Source organism: Camelina sativa, chromosome 11, assembly GCF_000633955.1.
Source record: "Camelina sativa cultivar DH55 chromosome 11, Cs, whole genome shotgun sequence".
In the NCBI taxonomy this organism is placed as follows: Eukaryota; Viridiplantae; Streptophyta; class Magnoliopsida; order Brassicales; family Brassicaceae; genus Camelina; species Camelina sativa.
The window spans coordinates 44,424,181-44,441,722 of NC_025695.1; the positions used below are offsets into that span (position 1 = coordinate 44,424,181).

General features: G+C 37.5%; 1 protein-coding gene and 1 long non-coding RNA gene across 5 annotated transcripts; both read left to right on the plus strand.

The window, feature by feature from the left end:
- On the plus strand, positions 6,675-10,898 carry LOC104726332 (protein SUPPRESSOR OF MAX2 1-like). 2 transcript variants are annotated; one of them, XM_010445174.2, is made up of 6 exons: positions 6,675-8,176; positions 8,275-8,488; positions 8,597-8,833; positions 9,449-9,511; positions 9,609-10,182; positions 10,807-10,898. In XM_010445174.2, exons 1-6 carry the CDS (start codon positions 6,978-6,980, stop codon positions 10,878-10,880), a joined length of 2,361 nt encoding a protein of 786 aa, XP_010443476.1. In that variant the 5' UTR covers positions 6,675-6,977; the 3' UTR covers positions 10,881-10,898. The 2 variants fall into 2 exon arrangements, with proteins under 2 accessions (XP_010443476.1, XP_010443475.1); XM_010445173.2 differs by lacking the exons at positions 9,449-9,511; positions 9,609-10,182 and adding an exon at positions 8,994-9,389 and having other exon boundaries at positions 6,676-8,176; positions 8,597-8,896; positions 10,629-10,898.
- Positions 15,449-17,112, plus strand: LOC104726333. 3 transcript variants are annotated; one of them, XR_758025.2, is made up of 6 exons: positions 15,449-15,688; positions 15,798-15,935; positions 16,199-16,240; positions 16,525-16,666; positions 16,758-16,804; positions 17,097-17,112. It is a non-coding gene; the product is annotated as an uncharacterized LOC104726333 (long non-coding RNA). The 3 variants fall into 3 exon arrangements; XR_758026.2 differs by lacking the exon at positions 17,097-17,112 and adding an exon at positions 16,955-17,003 and having other exon boundaries at positions 15,451-15,935; XR_758024.2 differs by having other exon boundaries at positions 15,453-15,935.

Consider the following 17,542-nt stretch of genomic DNA (forward strand, 5'->3'; position numbering starts at 1 on the left):
AAAAAAAAAAAAAAAAAAAAAAAAAAAAAAAAAAAAAAAAAAAAAAACAAGAACTCAAGATGAATCACATTCTCTCCTTATTTTTGTCTTGAAAGAGTTAAGAGTCTAAAATGTTTGTGAAAATTATGAGTTATGACAAGTATATACAATAATGTGGTAACAAAATCATTAGCGACTTTAGCAATTGAGGTAGGACTGAAATCGTAGTAGCAAACTAAGTGTTTTAGTTTTAAAATATGTTTTTTTATTTGCAGAGGACATCTAAATCTCCGCCTAATTGATTGTGATGGAAGTAGGGGATAAGGTCAATGGGAGACACGTTATTATAATGTGAAAGCCTTAATTTCACTTAAAGGAAAGAAACCAATATTCATCTTTTTTTGCTTGATTTTTTGTTAATTTCTATTAAAAATTTGGCATATTATGAGGACTAAGGAGTATCCCTTCCCCATTTTCTAAGCCACAAGAAAAGTAATGAACAGAAAAAGAAAAAAAATTAACATTTTAGAGCGAAGTCAAATTTTAATTTTGTTTACCTCCAAGGCTCCAACTATTTATCTTCAAAGGACAATGCGCGTTAGTATCTAACACCGAGGCCAAATGGCAAATGAATCGATGGTTAACATTTAAATATTAAATATAACCTATGTGTTTGACTTTGAGTTAATTTCGGTGTTATAATTTTTTTTTTGTAAAACTTATCAAATTGTATTTTAGTGCATAACAATATGTTTCCTCTAATATTTGTTTTGACCTGTAGGTTCACTGAAATAAATAGACCATCGGCTATGTTTTGGTGATAATTTAAATTTAAAAATTTAAGAAAGATTTACACAAACAAGGCTAACTATATTTATCAATAATTTTTTCATTTATATATTTAAAATGTATACTTTCACAGTTTTCCTGCATATAACCATCTGTAATTTATATATCAATAAATTTTCGAGTATTGCAGGAATATTTTCAACATCCGACGTCGTACCAGTTCATAATTTTATTCATGTTAACCATAATGAACAATATAATTAGAGTTTCCGACGTCCGGGATAATTGACTTGCTTGATAAATTAAAATAATAAGAGAGAGAGAGAGAGAGAGAGAGAGAGAGAGAGAGAGAGAGAGAGAGAGAGAGAAAAAGAGTATGAGAAGTGAAAAGAACACTTTTGTTTTGAGTGATTGGTTGTGTTGGGTAAAAGCTTGACCTAGAGGATGACACGATGGTGCTCAAAATGTGTAAACATATTTCACAAGTGCATGTGTAAGTAAAGTAAAGCAGTTAAAAATAATTAGTACAGTGTAAAACAAGAAAAAATGATTAAATCTTTATTTTTCTTCTTTACTTTATTTTCCTTTCTCATCATTTCATTCTTCCATTCATCTATCATTCAGACTTTGTGAGAAAGCGAGAAAGTCTAAGTAAAAGCTTTCATCTTTTTGATCAAATCCATCATCTTTACTTTCTCAATGCGCACCGACAACGTTTTTGACTTCAAATACAAAAGTAGAACTCGTTTGTGAAACGCAAGATTCTTTCTTTCTTTCTGATATATAATCATAATATCCAGATATTGCTTCCGAAAGAATCATATACGCATATACCATTAAACAACATGTTTCTTTTCTAATTCGAAAAGATACATACACTGATACACCAAAAAGCCCTATGTTATTATGGAGTAATTTATAAACATGATCAATGCCACTTAACATGTCTCATGCTGTCATGCGATAAAATATATGCACACGTATGGAAATTCCATAAAATTAGGAAACCTTTTTTCAAAATTGTAGCGTGCGTAAAAGGTTTGTTTGACTTTGTTTCTTGTTTAGAGAAATGAAATTGGAAACAAAAAGCCTTTTTCACATCGTAATGAACTGAGGGAGATAAAGTAAACTTATAATTTGATGCTAATAATTAGGAAAAAAGGTGATTGTCGAAGAAGCAATATCACGCGTTGGCCTTTTTCACCCGCACCACCAATCTCATCTTCACTTCTTTTCATAACGATTAAAATACTTTTAACATACTAGTTTACGAGATAAGAATCACCAGAATCATTGCATCTTGGTGTAGCTGCTGCGATATAAGTTTATTTTTTACAATATTTGTATATGTAAAAGTATGACTGAACTAAACAGTTAAATTCTAATAAATATGTTAATTTCAATAAGTTTAATCTAATTTTTTAACATTTTGATTTTCAAAAAGATTGCAAAATTTTCGAGATAACAAAAAATAAATAAATAGTTATGTCGAGGAGAAGAAAATGCGTAAAGGGAAAGGGAAGAGAGAGCATGCGTTACCAAAAGGGGACATCATAATTTTTGTGGCCTTTAAGGTATTTTATTAATTAATTAAAGTGTTTCTTGATTAATTTATTAGCTTACCGAAAAGTAGATTTATTTTTCTATTATTTTTAACAAACGCTCACCAAAAGTAATTATTTTTTTTATTATTAGTAACTTAATACCATAACTCCGTAAGACATCAAAAAGTAATACACAGTATAAATCAAAACTATCAAGTGTAGTATGATAAAATTAATATTGTTATACAGAAAGTAAATATAATATTGATATCGACGTGTACTTTTAGCTTAGCAGACGATCATTTGATTTGAGTGAATCTCACATATTACGCACGTATACGACTATTTTAATTTACTTATATCAACCACGTATACGACTTTAGGGTAACAACAGAGAAGCTCACATCTAAAAGGTAGAAACACATTTATTATTGAACACACACATCTAAAAGCCAACATTACGAAATTCTACATGATTTACTCGAATTATATAGAGCGATTAAAACAAATCTATATATTTTGTGGAAAACCAAAGAAATGAGGTTTAAGCGTGGAAATAAAAGCTAGTAATAATAAAAACATAGTTAGAACTTAGTAGTAAATAGTCTTCTTGTTTTTTTCTTCTCGACGATTAGAAGAAAGTAATACTAGTTTTAAGCTTTTACTCGAAAGAAAATAATGAGGGTCACGACAGCTTTTTATTTTTATTGAGCACACGAGAAAACATCTATTACAAGTTTTATAGTTACTTTACTATTTCGCATCCTAACCAAGATAATCATATAAATACATAGGAAACCAATTAAGGGAGCCTTTTTAAAAGATACAAATGCACTGAGTTGAGCATATATCTTTCTTTTGCTATAATGTCTAATTTATTACAAAATAAAAAACATTTATAGCGAAAATCATAAACTAACCATCCATTTTAATGTCATCAAATTGCATAAACATTTAATCACAAAATATAAATCTTAATCCTAAATTCTTAATTCCTAACTACCATTTTAGATCTTGATCACATACTTTGTACCGTTTGACAGTTCATACATCATCGTCAAACTTTTTCTAGACTTTTTTTCGTCGTACGGCATCAAGTGCTGGTTCGAAGGCTAGGCTGCAAGAAGTGAAAGGAAAAAAAAAAAGAGAATAAAAACCTTCAAAACGTGTTATCTATCAAAAGTTATATGCTGACTCTGTTAACTTACCTTATCAAAACCAGTTTTTTTTCGTTCTACATACTTTTGAACAAAGTAAAGGTAGTCAACGCATAGTTAAAACTTAAAAGTGTGATAGATATATAGCCAATATAAACCAAGTTAAATTTTTATATGACTCGAGTAAACGCATATAATATCACGTCTACTTTTAAAACGCGTTATTGACTTTAATTTTGTATCTTTTTTATAACGACACTTTATGTTTGTTTTATGTCCTTCCAAAATAGTATTACTAATTCCTGCTGCAGATCCAAAACTTTATGTACAATGCAAAGTATCCACGATTATAATTTATAGTCCTCCTATGAATGATGCCATATTTGTTGTTTTCTTCTAATCGAAAGGATTCTAAACCAAAGACCACACATAGAGTGGAAATGGTTGCACTAGGGAAGAATGAGTTGAAAAAATATGAGTTGAATAAAATTGGTTGAATAGTATTCAACTCATTTATCCACTAAATAGGAGATGAAAGAGTTGAACAAATTTCCTTTATAATTTGTTCATTTCTCTAGTTTTTTTGGTTGAATGAGTTGAATATGTTTTCCAACTTATTTATCTCAAATGGTAAAAATTTAGCTGAATGATCATTCAACCTATTCAACCTATTAATTTAAGTCATCCATTTGTACCCATACTTTTCCTAAACCTATTAAAAACCATATCCTTTCCCATTTAAAACGTACGTCTTGATATTATATTTATTTACATACGAAGTGTTCTTTAAAGTGTGTAAACCATATGTGATATATCACGTGAATTGAATTGCCATGGACATCTCATGAAGACAGGTACCTGCTTTAGACTCATGTAAAAAATACAGGGTTCCTTCTTATTTACGTTTGAATTTTGTTTCTAATAGTAGTAGTACATATCACGGAGAAAATGTTGAATTCTAAAAAGTTGACATTTAACAAGAAATGTGAGTTAAAGACTTAAAAGCCATGCTTCGAGATACGACTTTCATTTTTATTCAGTTTGATTAGACAACTTTATCTTTTTTCGTCTCACAAATTTATTTGTTAATGACTTTTTTCAAACAACAAAAGTGGATATAAAATGTTATAATTAGAATCTCTTATATATAAACTGGCAAGAGGTAATAGTTGTAGATATACTTGTGGATCTAGAATAAACAACGGTTGTAGAGTTAAGTAAAAAATCTAAACTAATCTAATGAAAAGGAAAAAGTTACTTTTTAAAATATATAAACGAAATTAATGCTTAAACCTTTTTAAATTCTTAAAAGCAAAACTATGCCTAGCTAGACTCACAATTACAATTTACAGACCGATCCAATGACTATGATAGCTCTAATAAAAAAAACTTTTTTCTTGGTATCTTCCATAATATTGCTTAAAAAATTATGTAAAAACAAAATTAATACAGTATATTTTATAAGCAACAATTTAGCGAAAAAACTACTAATAATTTTGGTGGCTTTAAAGATGTAATTGTCACAATTAAAGAAAAATCAGTCTCCCTTAAAAGTGTTCGAAAATTAATGGTACTATAATACTTTGTTTAGCTTAGCTATGTAGCTTGTACTCCAGACCAAACCTGTACTAGTAGTTCTTCTGATGGCTCAAACTTAAAAACTTGACCGTTAATAAATGAAACAAAATCAATAAAAAAAAAAAGTTCAATATAAACACAGATCCACATACCGAAAGAAAAACCCTAGAACCAAAGTCGCCGCCGCCGCTGATCTGGTTTTGCCTCTCCGGTGAGCCTCTTTGGCCGCCGGGGAGGGTCCCCTCTTTTATTGCTTTTCGTTTTTCCTTTCTTTTCATCGAGTCAAGGTCGGATCTGAGATCTGCTCTTCTTCTGGGTCTCTGGTTGGTGGCTGGATGGAGGTTCAAGATCGCGCAGTGGCAAGGACAGCCTCGACTTGTGGTGGGGTTGCTCTGACTTTGTTTTCCATCGCTGGAATCTTCGTCGGAGGTGTTCGTTGGTGTTGGAGTGGCAACTACTCTTGATGCGACGTCTTGATACCGGTTGGTTTGGCTTGGTTGAGACCGAAGGGGAGTCGAAGGGTCCTCCTTTTTGGGTTTCGGAAGCCGCGGCGATTCGATTCCGGTGGTTTTGGGTTCAGATCTGGTCCCTTCCGGCTAAGAAGCAAGACTATAAGGCAGAAGTGATGTGGCTAATCCGGCAATGCACCATGAGGTGAAGATATGCTAATCCGTGTTCTATTCTCTTATCTTTAGGCGATTAGCATTTTGGTTAATGTGTGGTTGGTTCGGAAAAGCCTCTATTCATGCTGGTCGCGTTTATTGGTTGGGTCAGTCGGATGTATTGTCCGTTTTAGGCTTAGGACCGGGACAATGAACGCCGGAAAAACCAAGCTTTTTTGATGATGCGCCTCTGGGTGTTGATGCTATTGGGACAAGTTTTACACGCCGATCAGGAGGTTCTAATAGTTTTGATTTGTTTTGTTTTTCAGTATAGGATTTGGTCTTCTCTGTGTTAGTAGTTATTTTCGTGTCATAGGGTCAATTTAGATGGTTTAAGAGATGATTTCACACCGAGTCGTGGTATGTTATCTATCTTGTTGTGGTTAAAAATGCAATGGTTCTCGATTAGGTAGCGTTGGATCCGCCTAGTGTTCCAGGGTTATATTTGATCAACCATTACATTTGCTTTTGGTCCAAGTATATAGAGGTGAATGTAACGTGTTTTTGATTTGGTTGTAACAATGAAAAATTGATGTTTAAGCCAAAAAACAAAAAAACACACATCCACAGTTATTACTACTGTTATTTACATTTATTATAACTCTAAAAAAATGTCAAGATGGAGAGATACGCGTAACAGTCCCTTTTTACAATTAAAAAGGGCAAAAGCAAGAGAGTGAGTGAGAGAGAGAGAAGTATCATTCACTTCTTCTACTACTCACCTTTTCTCTTTGAATTTTTCTTCACTGTGCAACTTTCTTTCCCCCACAACTCCTTTCTATATTTACTTTTTTTTTAATCTTCAATTTTTTTTTTAATATTAAAATTTAATCTTTCTAAAAAGCCATTTTTTGTGATCCATTTGATATCCCAATTTGTCTACTTCTCCCAAATAACAATAATAATTTTTTAGTCAGAAAGAAAAAAGAAAAAAAGACTTTTTTTTCCTCATTGTCTTTATAAAACCAATCTAAAGCCTTTTCATTTTTTGTTGGCCGGTGGGATATTCTTTAAATGAGTTCTAGGCAAATCTCTCTATTCATTCCATTTTTATAATCCCCCCGATCGGCAAAACAACTTCAGTTTCATAAACTTGTCTGAATAATTGAGAGAGAACACAACTCAAAAGATTCAATTTTTTTTTCATTACTCTAATAAAAGATTCGATTTTTATACACAATTTTTTTTAATCCCCACATATAATTGAAGAAAGAGAGAGAGACAGAGAGAGCACACAAAAGTGGAAGAAGGAACGAAGAACGAGAGATATGAGAGCTGGTTTAAGTACGATTCAACAGACTCTGACGCCGGAGGCTGCCACCGTTTTAAACCAATCTATCTCCGAAGCGGCGCGTCGTAACCACGGCCAAACCACTCCTCTCCACGTTGCTGCCACTCTTTTAGCTTCCCCTGCTGGCTTCCTCCGACGAGCTTGTATCCGATCTCACCCCAATTCTTCCCACCCTTTACAGTGCAGAGCCCTCGAGCTCTGTTTCAGCGTCGCCTTGGAGCGTCTCCCTACAGCTACGGCCACTCCTCCTAATAATGATCCACCCATCTCAAACGCGCTTATGGCGGCGCTTAAACGAGCTCAAGCCCACCAACGCCGCGGGTGTCCTGAGCAGCAACAGCAGCCTTTGTTGGCCGTTAAAGTCGAGCTTGAACAGCTCATCATCTCGATTTTGGATGATCCGAGTGTGAGTCGGGTTATGAGAGAAGCTAGCTTCTCGAGTCCGGCGGTTAAAGCTACAATTGAACAGTCGTTGAACAATTCTTCGACGCCGGTCGTTCCGAGTGTTTCTTCCGTCGGGTTGAATTTTAGACCCGGTGGAGGAGGTGGAGCTCCGATGACGATGACCCGTAATTCTTATCTTAACCCACGGTTACAGCAGAGCGCTACGTCGGCGCAGCAATCAGGAGGGGTTGTTAATAAGAACGATGACGTGGACCGGGTTATGGATATATTGGGTCGGGCAAAGAAGAAAAACCCGGTTTTGGTTGGGGATTCGGAGCCGGGTCGGGTGATTCGTGAGATCTTTAAGAAAATTGAGGTCGGAGAAGTTGGGAATTTAGCGGTGAAGAGCTCAAAGGTGATTCATTTAGAAGAGATCAATTCGGATAAGGCTTTGAGAATTAGGGAATTAGATGGGTTGCTTGAGACTCGTTTAAAGAACTCTGATCCTGGCGGTGGTGGTGTGATTCTCGATCTTGGGGATTTGAAATGGCTTGTGGAGCAACCGAGCGCAACGCAACCGCCGGCTACGCTTGCGGTGGAGGTTGGGAGGACTGCGGTGGCGGAGCTACGGAGGCTTTTGGAGAAGTTTGAAGGAAGACTCTGGTTTATTGGAACAGCGACGTGTGAGACTTATCTAAGGTGTCAAGTTTATCATCCTTCAATGGAGACTGATTGGGATCTTCAAGCTGTGTCTGCAGCAGGTAAAGCTCCGGCCTCCGGCGTTTTCCCGAGGTGGGTTGTGTTAAAGTTTTGATTTTGGTTAAGAAAAATCTCAGCTTTTTTTTTTTTATGAACTTGTCTCAGTATGATTGATGTTTTTTTTTACTCAGGCTTGCGAACAATTTGGAATCATTCACGCCATTGAAGAGCTTTGTGCCTGCGAATAGGACACTGAAGTGTTGTCCACAGTGTTTGCAGAGTTACGAGCGAGAACTCGCTGAGATTGATTCAGTGTCTTCTCCAGAGGTTGTTAAATCAGAAGTAGCTCAGCAGAAACAGTTGCCACAGTGGCTGTTGAAAGCTAAACCTGTTGATCGTTTACCGGTGAGTTCTTGTTTTTGAATCTTCTCTTTGATAATATGATATGATTACAGATCATATAGTTTGATCAGTTTCCTAACGTTTGTGGTTTGTGTTTTGGTTTTGTTACAGCAGGCAAAGATTGAAGAAGTGCAGAAGAAATGGAATGATGCGTGTGTGCGTCTTCATCCTAGCTTTCATAACAAGAACGAGAGGATTGTTCCGATTCCGGTTCCTATAACGTTGTCGACAAGCTCTTATGGTCCTAATATGCTTCTTCGTCAGCCGTTACAGCCTAAGTTACATCCCAATAGAGAGTTGCGTGAGAGGGTGCAGTTGAAACCTATGAGCTCTTTGGTGGCTGAGCAGGCCAAGAAGAAGAGCCCTCCCGGGAGCCCGGTTCAGACAGATCTTGTTCTTGGACGAGCAGAGGTATGTCGATTTGAATATTCCTTATACTATGATGGAAGTGTTTGTGGATCGAAATTACAAAACCGGACGTTGAATGCTTGCGTTTGCGTATTTTCAGGATTCAGAGAAAGCTGGGGATGTGCAAGTGAGAGATTTTCTCGGCTGCATATCTTCTGAATCAGTGCAGAACAACAATAAGATCAGTGTTTTGCCTAAGGAGAATCTTGGGAATTCGTTAGACATTGATTTATTCAAGAAGCTCTTGAAAGGAATGACCGAGAAAGTTTGGTGGCAGAACGATGCAGCAGCTGCGGTGGCTGCAACAGTTAGTCAATGCAAGCTAGGGAACGGGAAACGACGTGGTGTTTTATCAAAGGGAGATGTCTGGTTACTGTTTTCAGGACCGGATAGAGTTGGGAAGAGAAAAATGGTGTCGTCTCTGTCTTCCCTTGTGTACGGGACGAATCCAACCATGATTCAGCTCGGCTCGAGGCAGGATGCTGGAGATGGGAACCCTAGTTTCCGTGGTAAAACCGCGTTGGATAAGATTGCGGAAACTGTAANGCTGAGCAGGCCAAGAAGAAGAGCCCTCCCGGGAGCCCGGTTCAGACAGATCTTGTTCTTGGACGAGCAGAGGTATGTCGATTTGAATATTCCTTATACTATGATGGAAGTGTTTGTGGATCGAAATTACAAAACCGGACGTTGAATGCTTGCGTTTGCGTATTTTCAGGATTCAGAGAAAGCTGGGGATGTGCAAGTGAGAGATTTTCTCGGCTGCATATCTTCTGAATCAGTGCAGAACAACAATAAGATCAGTGTTTTGCCTAAGGAGAATCTTGGGAATTCGTTAGACATTGATTTATTCAAGAAGCTCTTGAAAGGAATGACCGAGAAAGTTTGGTGGCAGAACGATGCAGCAGCTGCGGTGGCTGCAACAGTTAGTCAATGCAAGCTAGGGAACGGGAAACGACGTGGTGTTTTATCAAAGGGAGATGTCTGGTTACTGTTTTCAGGACCGGATAGAGTTGGGAAGAGAAAAATGGTGTCGTCTCTGTCTTCCCTTGTGTACGGGACGAATCCAACCATGATTCAGCTCGGCTCGAGGCAGGATGCTGGAGATGGGAACCCTAGTTTCCGTGGTAAAACCGCGTTGGATAAGATTGCGGAAACTGTAAAGAGGAGTCCGTTTTCTGTTATCTTGCTTGAAGATATTGACGAAGCGGATATGTTGGTGCGTGGAAGCATAAAACAGGCGATGGACAGAGGCAGGATTCGTGACTCGCACGGCCGTGAGATCAGTTTAGGTAACGTGATCTTTGTNGGACGTTGAATGCTTGCGTTTGCGTATTTTCAGGATTCAGAGAAAGCTGGGGATGTGCAAGTGAGAGATTTTCTCGGCTGCATATCTTCTGAATCAGTGCAGAACAACAATAAGATCAGTGTTTTGCCTAAGGAGAATCTTGGGAATTCGTTAGACATTGATTTATTCAAGAAGCTCTTGAAAGGAATGACCGAGAAAGTTTGGTGGCAGAACGATGCAGCAGCTGCGGTGGCTGCAACAGTTAGTCAATGCAAGCTAGGGAACGGGAAACGACGTGGTGTTTTATCAAAGGGAGATGTCTGGTTACTGTTTTCAGGACCGGATAGAGTTGGGAAGAGAAAAATGGTGTCGTCTCTGTCTTCCCTTGTGTACGGGACGAATCCAACCATGATTCAGCTCGGCTCGAGGCAGGATGCTGGAGATGGGAACCCTAGTTTCCGTGGTAAAACCGCGTTGGATAAGATTGCGGAAACTGTAAAGAGGAGTCCGTTTTCTGTTATCTTGCTTGAAGATATTGACGAAGCGGATATGTTGGTGCGTGGAAGCATAAAACAGGCGATGGACAGAGGCAGGATTCGTGACTCGCACGGCCGTGAGATCAGTTTAGGTAACGTGATCTTTGTTATGACAGCGAGCTGGCGTTTCGCATCAGAGACGAAAACGTCGTTCCTAGACAATTGATACTAAGATTTTTGTGTCTCCTAGCAGGTTCAATTAACCTTAAGTGTTGTAGTATTTAAGGTGTCAATCCAAATGGGATGTTGCTAGCAATCAAGATGCAATCAAGGAATCACAAGTTAAGCCAATTCAAAGAGTGTTTTTATCTAAGAGTCCTAGAATGATCAAAATGCGAAATGGAAATGAGTCACAGAACAAGAAACAAGAATGCATGACAAGAAGCGAAAGTGAATAAAAACGCAAACGATTCTAAGCATGAACAAACGAAACAGTTCCAGGAATGTAATAAAAATCAGAAAGAAAGAAGTCCTAAGGATGGGGTAATTGATGTCGGTGGAGTATTCTAGTCTAAGGAGTGTTTAACATACCATAAGCAAAGTATCCCTAAACAATGAACATCACAACTTAGCTAATCCAATCTCTTGGCAAAAGCTACTCAGACGCAACCACTTCCATACCTAGCTCTCGCTAGAGAAACGTGGTCGAGCAGGCATGACAGACAAGTTCATTCGTGTCAACAAACATCCTAGACAACTAATCTCTTAGGCTAGGAACGTAAGTCTCTGGCACTAGTTGGTCAGACATTTCATCAAACACCTTTTGGGTGCGGAAATGTCTCGAACCTAGTTCCAATTGATCAGAGAGAAACAAGTAATTCTAACTCTAGTCCAGAAGGGAATTTTACAATCAAAGCTTAAACACTCTACATCCTAAGATCCTCCACCTAATCTATCCCATCCTCAGGAACTACCACACTACTCAGATCCGAAAATCATAGTCAAGGATGCAAACACCGAAATCATTGAATCAAGCATAATAAGATAGATAAAAATAAGATTAACAACTTTGTAGAAGGAATCAAATGCAAAATCTCAATAAATCTCAACGATATCGGAATACAAGTCTGAGAACGTGTTTTGGATGCTAGGTTAAAAACCTTCTGGGAACGAAAACGAGATTAAAAGATAAGATGTCTCCGCAAAGACTTAACAAAATGTATATATAGTAGTCCAACATGGAAAGCCCTAAAACTTAAAACGACAAGGTAAAGCGTCGGTTCGGTAATCTCCTGAAGCATGTGAAACCAAACGTCTTTCTTCCCGACATGTGCGATCAAGTCCATGTGCGTCGAATGGAATCCAATGTCATCATAGCTCGGATGGAAGGCTGAGGAGCATGGCTTGGACGGATAGCTCGGACGGAACGGAGATGGTGACAATGGCTCGGACGAGACGGAGATGGTGACCATGGCTCGGACGAGAATGAAGATGGTGACCATGGCTCGGACGAAACGAAGATGGTGACCATGGCTCGGACGAGAATGAAGATGGTGACCATGGCTCGGACGAAACGAAGATGGTGACCATGGCTCGGACGAGAATGAAGATGGTGACCATGGCTCGGACGAAACGAAGATGGTGACCATGGCTCGGACGAGAATGAAGATGGTGACCATGGCTCGGACGAAACGAAGATGGTGACCATGGCTCGGACGAGAATGAAGATGGTGACCATGGCTCGGACGAAACGAAGATGGTGACCATGGCTCGGACGAGAATGAAGATGGTGACCATGGCTCGGACGAAACGAAGATGGTGACCATGGCTCGGACGAGAATGAAGATGGTGACCATGGCTCGGACGAAACGAAGATGGTGACCATGGCTCGGACGAGAACGAAGATGGTGACCATGGCTCGGACGAGAATGAAGATGGTGACCATGGCTCGGACGAGAATGAAGATGGTGACCATGGCTCGGACGAGAATGAAGATGGTGACCATGGCTCGGACGAAACGAAGATGGTGACCATGGCTCGGACGAGAACGAAGATGGTGACCATGGCTCGGACGAGAATGAAGATGGTGACCATGGCTCGGACGAGAATGAAGATGGTGACCATGGCTCGGACGAGAATGAAGATGGTGACCATGGCTCGGACGGAACGAAGATGGTGACCATGGCTCGGACGAGAACGAAGATGGTGACCATGGCTCGGACGAGAATGAAGATGGTGACCATGGCTCGGACGAGAATGAAGATGGTGACCATGGCTCGGACGAGAATGAAGATGGTGACCATGGCTCGGACGAGAATAGCTTCCAACGTTTCCTAAATACCTGAAATACTCCAAAATGCACAATGTATGCAAGGATGATGCAAGAGCTACCTAGACGTGCAAAGTGTATAGAAAAAACTAGAAAACGATGCAAACCAATGAGTTATCCTAGCTAAATGCATGATAAAAATAGGCTAAGGAGAGACAAAATATAGACATATCAACAATGAAGCAAAACTAAGGGATTTGGCGAGTGAAAGCTGGCGTTTGAGGTTGTGCATGCGGGAGAAGTTTGGGAAACGACGAGCGAGTTGGCTGTGTAACGACGAGGAGAGGGTGACGAAACCGAAGAAAGAACATGGTTCGGGTTTATCTTTCGATTTGAACCAAGCCGCTGATACGGATGATGGTTCTCATAACACAAGCGATCTAACAACAGATAATGACCAAGAAGAGCAAGGCTTTAGTGGAAAGCTGTCGCTGCAGTGCGTTCCTTTTGCGTTCCATGATTTGGTCAGCCGTGTAGACGATGCGGTAGCATTCCGAGCGGTTGATTTCGGAGCTGTGAGACGGAGAATCACAGAAACATTATCCGAGAGATTCGCTACAACCGTGGGCGAATCGTTATCGATAGAGGTGGAGGACGAGGCGCTTCAGAGAATCTTGAGCGGAGTGTGGTTAGGCCAGACAGAGCTAGAGGAATGGATAGAAAAGGCGATTGTTCCGGTGTTGAGCCAGCTCAAGGCTCGAGTGTCGTCTTCTGGTACTTACGGTGACCGTACAGTAGCTCGACTGGAGCTAGATGAAGATTCCAGTGAACGTAACGCCGGTGATTTACTGCCGACAAGTATTACATTGGCAGTATGAATGAGTTTGAGAACAGAGATGGAGTTTTTGCTGTTGCATTAGACTGTGGAAGGGCAGGGATGTAAATATGTCTCAACTGGTTTTGGCGGGTGGGAAAAAGGGAAAACAGTTAGGGGTAAAAACAGTAAAAAAGGAAAGAAAGAAAGGTGTTTATAGTTCTTTTTGTTTTTTTTTTACTCCACAGTCTTAGTTTTGTTTTATCTTATGTTTATGTACGGGTAAAACGGGAGGGGTGATTTATGTAGCAATTATAGATATATTTATTTGATAGATAAATAATGAAAGATTAATAAAGTTTAAAAGTATTTATTATTTTCTTTCTCAGTTACAAAATTAATCTAAAGAAGTAGTAAAAGATAGATGCGTGAAACATTTGCATTTTCGTTAGTCGTCGTTTATGTCAATGGGACCATTTGATTTCTCGATTTAAGAAGTGTGTAAAAAATCTGTAATTGCTTAGTTTATTCTTGCATCTTTCCTATACAAAACGGAAAAATGTAAGAGAAAAAAGACAAAAATGGAAAGAAAAAGGCAATCAAAAAGTTTCCAAAAACAGAAAGATAACACACTTGAAAAGTTGAAAAAGATACCAAACTATATATTAAATTAAAAACAAAGTTTTGGTTCACTGGATGATGAACATTGCATGTGTGTCGTCATTTAATTATATACTATATATATCTTCAATTATTATTGTTGCATTATTGACCTTTTCCTCAAAAACTTTGTTTTCTTTTTTGTTAATTCTAATAAATTAATACTCGCTAGTAGTATTAAATTAATACTTTATCCTTAGAGCTTAACTGTTACAACTACAAAAAGGTATGACGCAAAAAAGTCTCACAGATTTTATATACTTTTTATTAAAATATACTATGATCTAACGTACATTATATGGTTGTTAATTGTTTGTTTGCGTCCAGATAAAAGTGAAAAAGACTGTTGTATGGGTGATTAGTACTTTAATATTAGAGTGGTTAGATAATCATAATACTACTAAACAGAACCTTTTTCCTTATTCTGCTGTCTCCTCCTTTTGATTTACTTTTTAGTCTAAAATTGACTTTGACCGAATACAAATTTATATAGATTGTACAATTAAACTTTGATCGATTAGGGTAGATTTGATTATCGAATGCATGAGATTGTTGAGATTATTAAATATTGCATGCTCAATAAATGTTGAGAGAGATGGCAACTTGTAAGAAAATTTGGAGGATTTGCTATTTAATTTAAATTGACGTGTTTGATTTGGACAACTCAACTTCTTGTATAGAAGAAGAGTAAGCTGTCTTCTAGTTCAAACCACTTGTACAGTTACACTTGGGGATAATCCAAGGGCACCAATCTTATATAAAAAAAAAAAAAAAAAAAAAAATTTGATAAGATTATGTAATATTGATATACAAAATACACAAGATGGTGAAACTATTTATATATGATAAACATAAATTTCACTTTATTACCAAATACTTTGTTGACTGCAACTCATGGGTTCAAATCAAAAGGCATAATTGAGGAAAGAAAAGCTAACCATTAATATGGAAAAATGGGCCTGGAGATAGCCCAACAAATAAACCAAGAAGGAGTATGTAAACTTACTTATGTTAAACTGTAGGGTGTCATCTTATATTTGGCAACCTTGCTCTATTTTGAAATGTAGTTTAGTTTGGAGTCAATTGTAATAAGATCTGTTTCTAAATTATCTTTGAATCGTCTAGAGTCAAGACCATAACCATCAGTTCTATTAAACATGCAACAGAACTTTAAAATTAAAAGACCACAAGTTCACAACTTCACGAGCTAAGACCTTCTCCATCGGTAGTCTCTTAGAGGGGTTCATATTGTTTTGGAGGAAAAAAACAATTCAGAACAAAAGAAAAAAAGGTAAGGGAGGTTGTTATATAGTATACTCATCATTGCTCTAAGCGACGCTACGTGTCGTTTTTGTGTTGGCCAAAAAATAAATACAAAGGAGAAATTTTTTTTTGGGAAGCTCGATTTTGATCGTCCCGAACCGAGAAAAGATGGAATTTGAAGGTGTTTGGAATCGAAGGAGAAGGTTCACTTCCTTTGTTTCGAAATTATAAGGGTTACTTCGATTCGCATTCTTCTTCTTCGTCTCCATCTCCAGGTATGAAAAAACTGGGTTCTGATGTATTTTGATTCGATCTGTACTTTGGGATTTGAATTGGTTTCGTGCTTCTTCTCCTCTTTAGATTTCTTCAATAGGTTTCTTCGGCGTAATCTGATTAGGGATTTACTATTATTTCCCCTCGAATTGTTCTTCTTGTATCGCTTATGAATATGTTAATCTTTCGGGATTCATTGTTTTTTTATGATTTGTGTTAATATGTATATATGCCTCTGATATAATTATGGTGGAAAATTTTGCAGCTTGACAATGGATCTTGAACGTCTTTTTAGCAGATACGGAAGGTAAAAATTTCTCGATATCCTCCAGGATTTGCACGGTTTTAACTTTAGTTTGGTTATGATCATGAGTTTTAAAAAGAATTTAAACTTTTTTACCAATTTAGAGAAGGATCTACAATTACTTATTGAAATGAAAAAAAAGTGTGTGTTGTGTTGTGTTGATGTGAACTTTATGTGTTGTACCAGTTTGAACTTTATGTGTTGTGTAGTGTATAGGTGTTGTGTTGTGTTGATGTGAACTTTATCTGTTTTACCAGTTTGAACTTTATGTGTTGTGTTGTGTATAGGTGCAAGAGCTTTATGAGCATTCTGCAGAATATGAAGGGAAGCATGAACCAAAAAAGCTAGAGGAGCTAGGGAATGTATTCTTGCTCATCAATCTCTTGGCTTATGCAATTGCATGATCTATGTGTGGAATTGAGATGATAGGTCAGTGTTGTTTCACTTATTGTTCTGCAGCTTTGCTAGATGTTAGATATGAATTTTGATCTAATATTTGCTTTCACTTATTGTTCTGCAGCTTTGGAAGTCACATATCGTTTCAACGATTTTGCATCCCCTGTACTGGTGAGTGAACGTTATGTTATCCTTACCATTTCAGAAGCAGTTGTGTTGTGGGGTTTTATTTGTTCCGTTATAAAAATTATATCCAATGTCACCATGTAGTTTGATTCTCAGTTTGTTCTCTTAATACCTTTTTTTTTTGTTGATTTGTAGACTAATAGCGATTTTGTTGGTCCAGAGCCAACAACAGATCGGTTTGTGGTTGCAATGGTATGACAGTGTGTCTTGAATGATTACTAGTTAGTTACTTGATGTATTCATTTAAGTTAACTCTTATGATTTGATTTTCTTATAGAGTGGTCCAGATGAACCATACCTGGAAATACCATGGCTGTTCAAGCTGACATGCCATTTAACGGACTAACAAGTTTTAGAGGTGCTTTCCTCTCAAAGTTTAAGTGTTCACAAATGCCGCATCCCGTGAGTAATTAAGCATTGATCCATTGTCTCTTTTTGATTATTCTCTCTGTTGGTTTATGTGAGCCTTGTCTTCCTGTTTGTGTTGTAGGTCTTGGACCAAATTACTCTTGTAGACACAAAGGATGCAAAGGAGCTATGACTTCACTGGTGTCATCTCATGGTTTGCATCTAAATGTGATATGATTCTCCTTCATTTGGTAACACAACAAAATGTAATATTTTCCTTTTTTTATAAAATCTTAAATGTTTAAACATTTATACTACTTCTATTCTATTTAAAATTTTTAAATTTTAAAAAACAATATTTTAAAAAATAAGAGA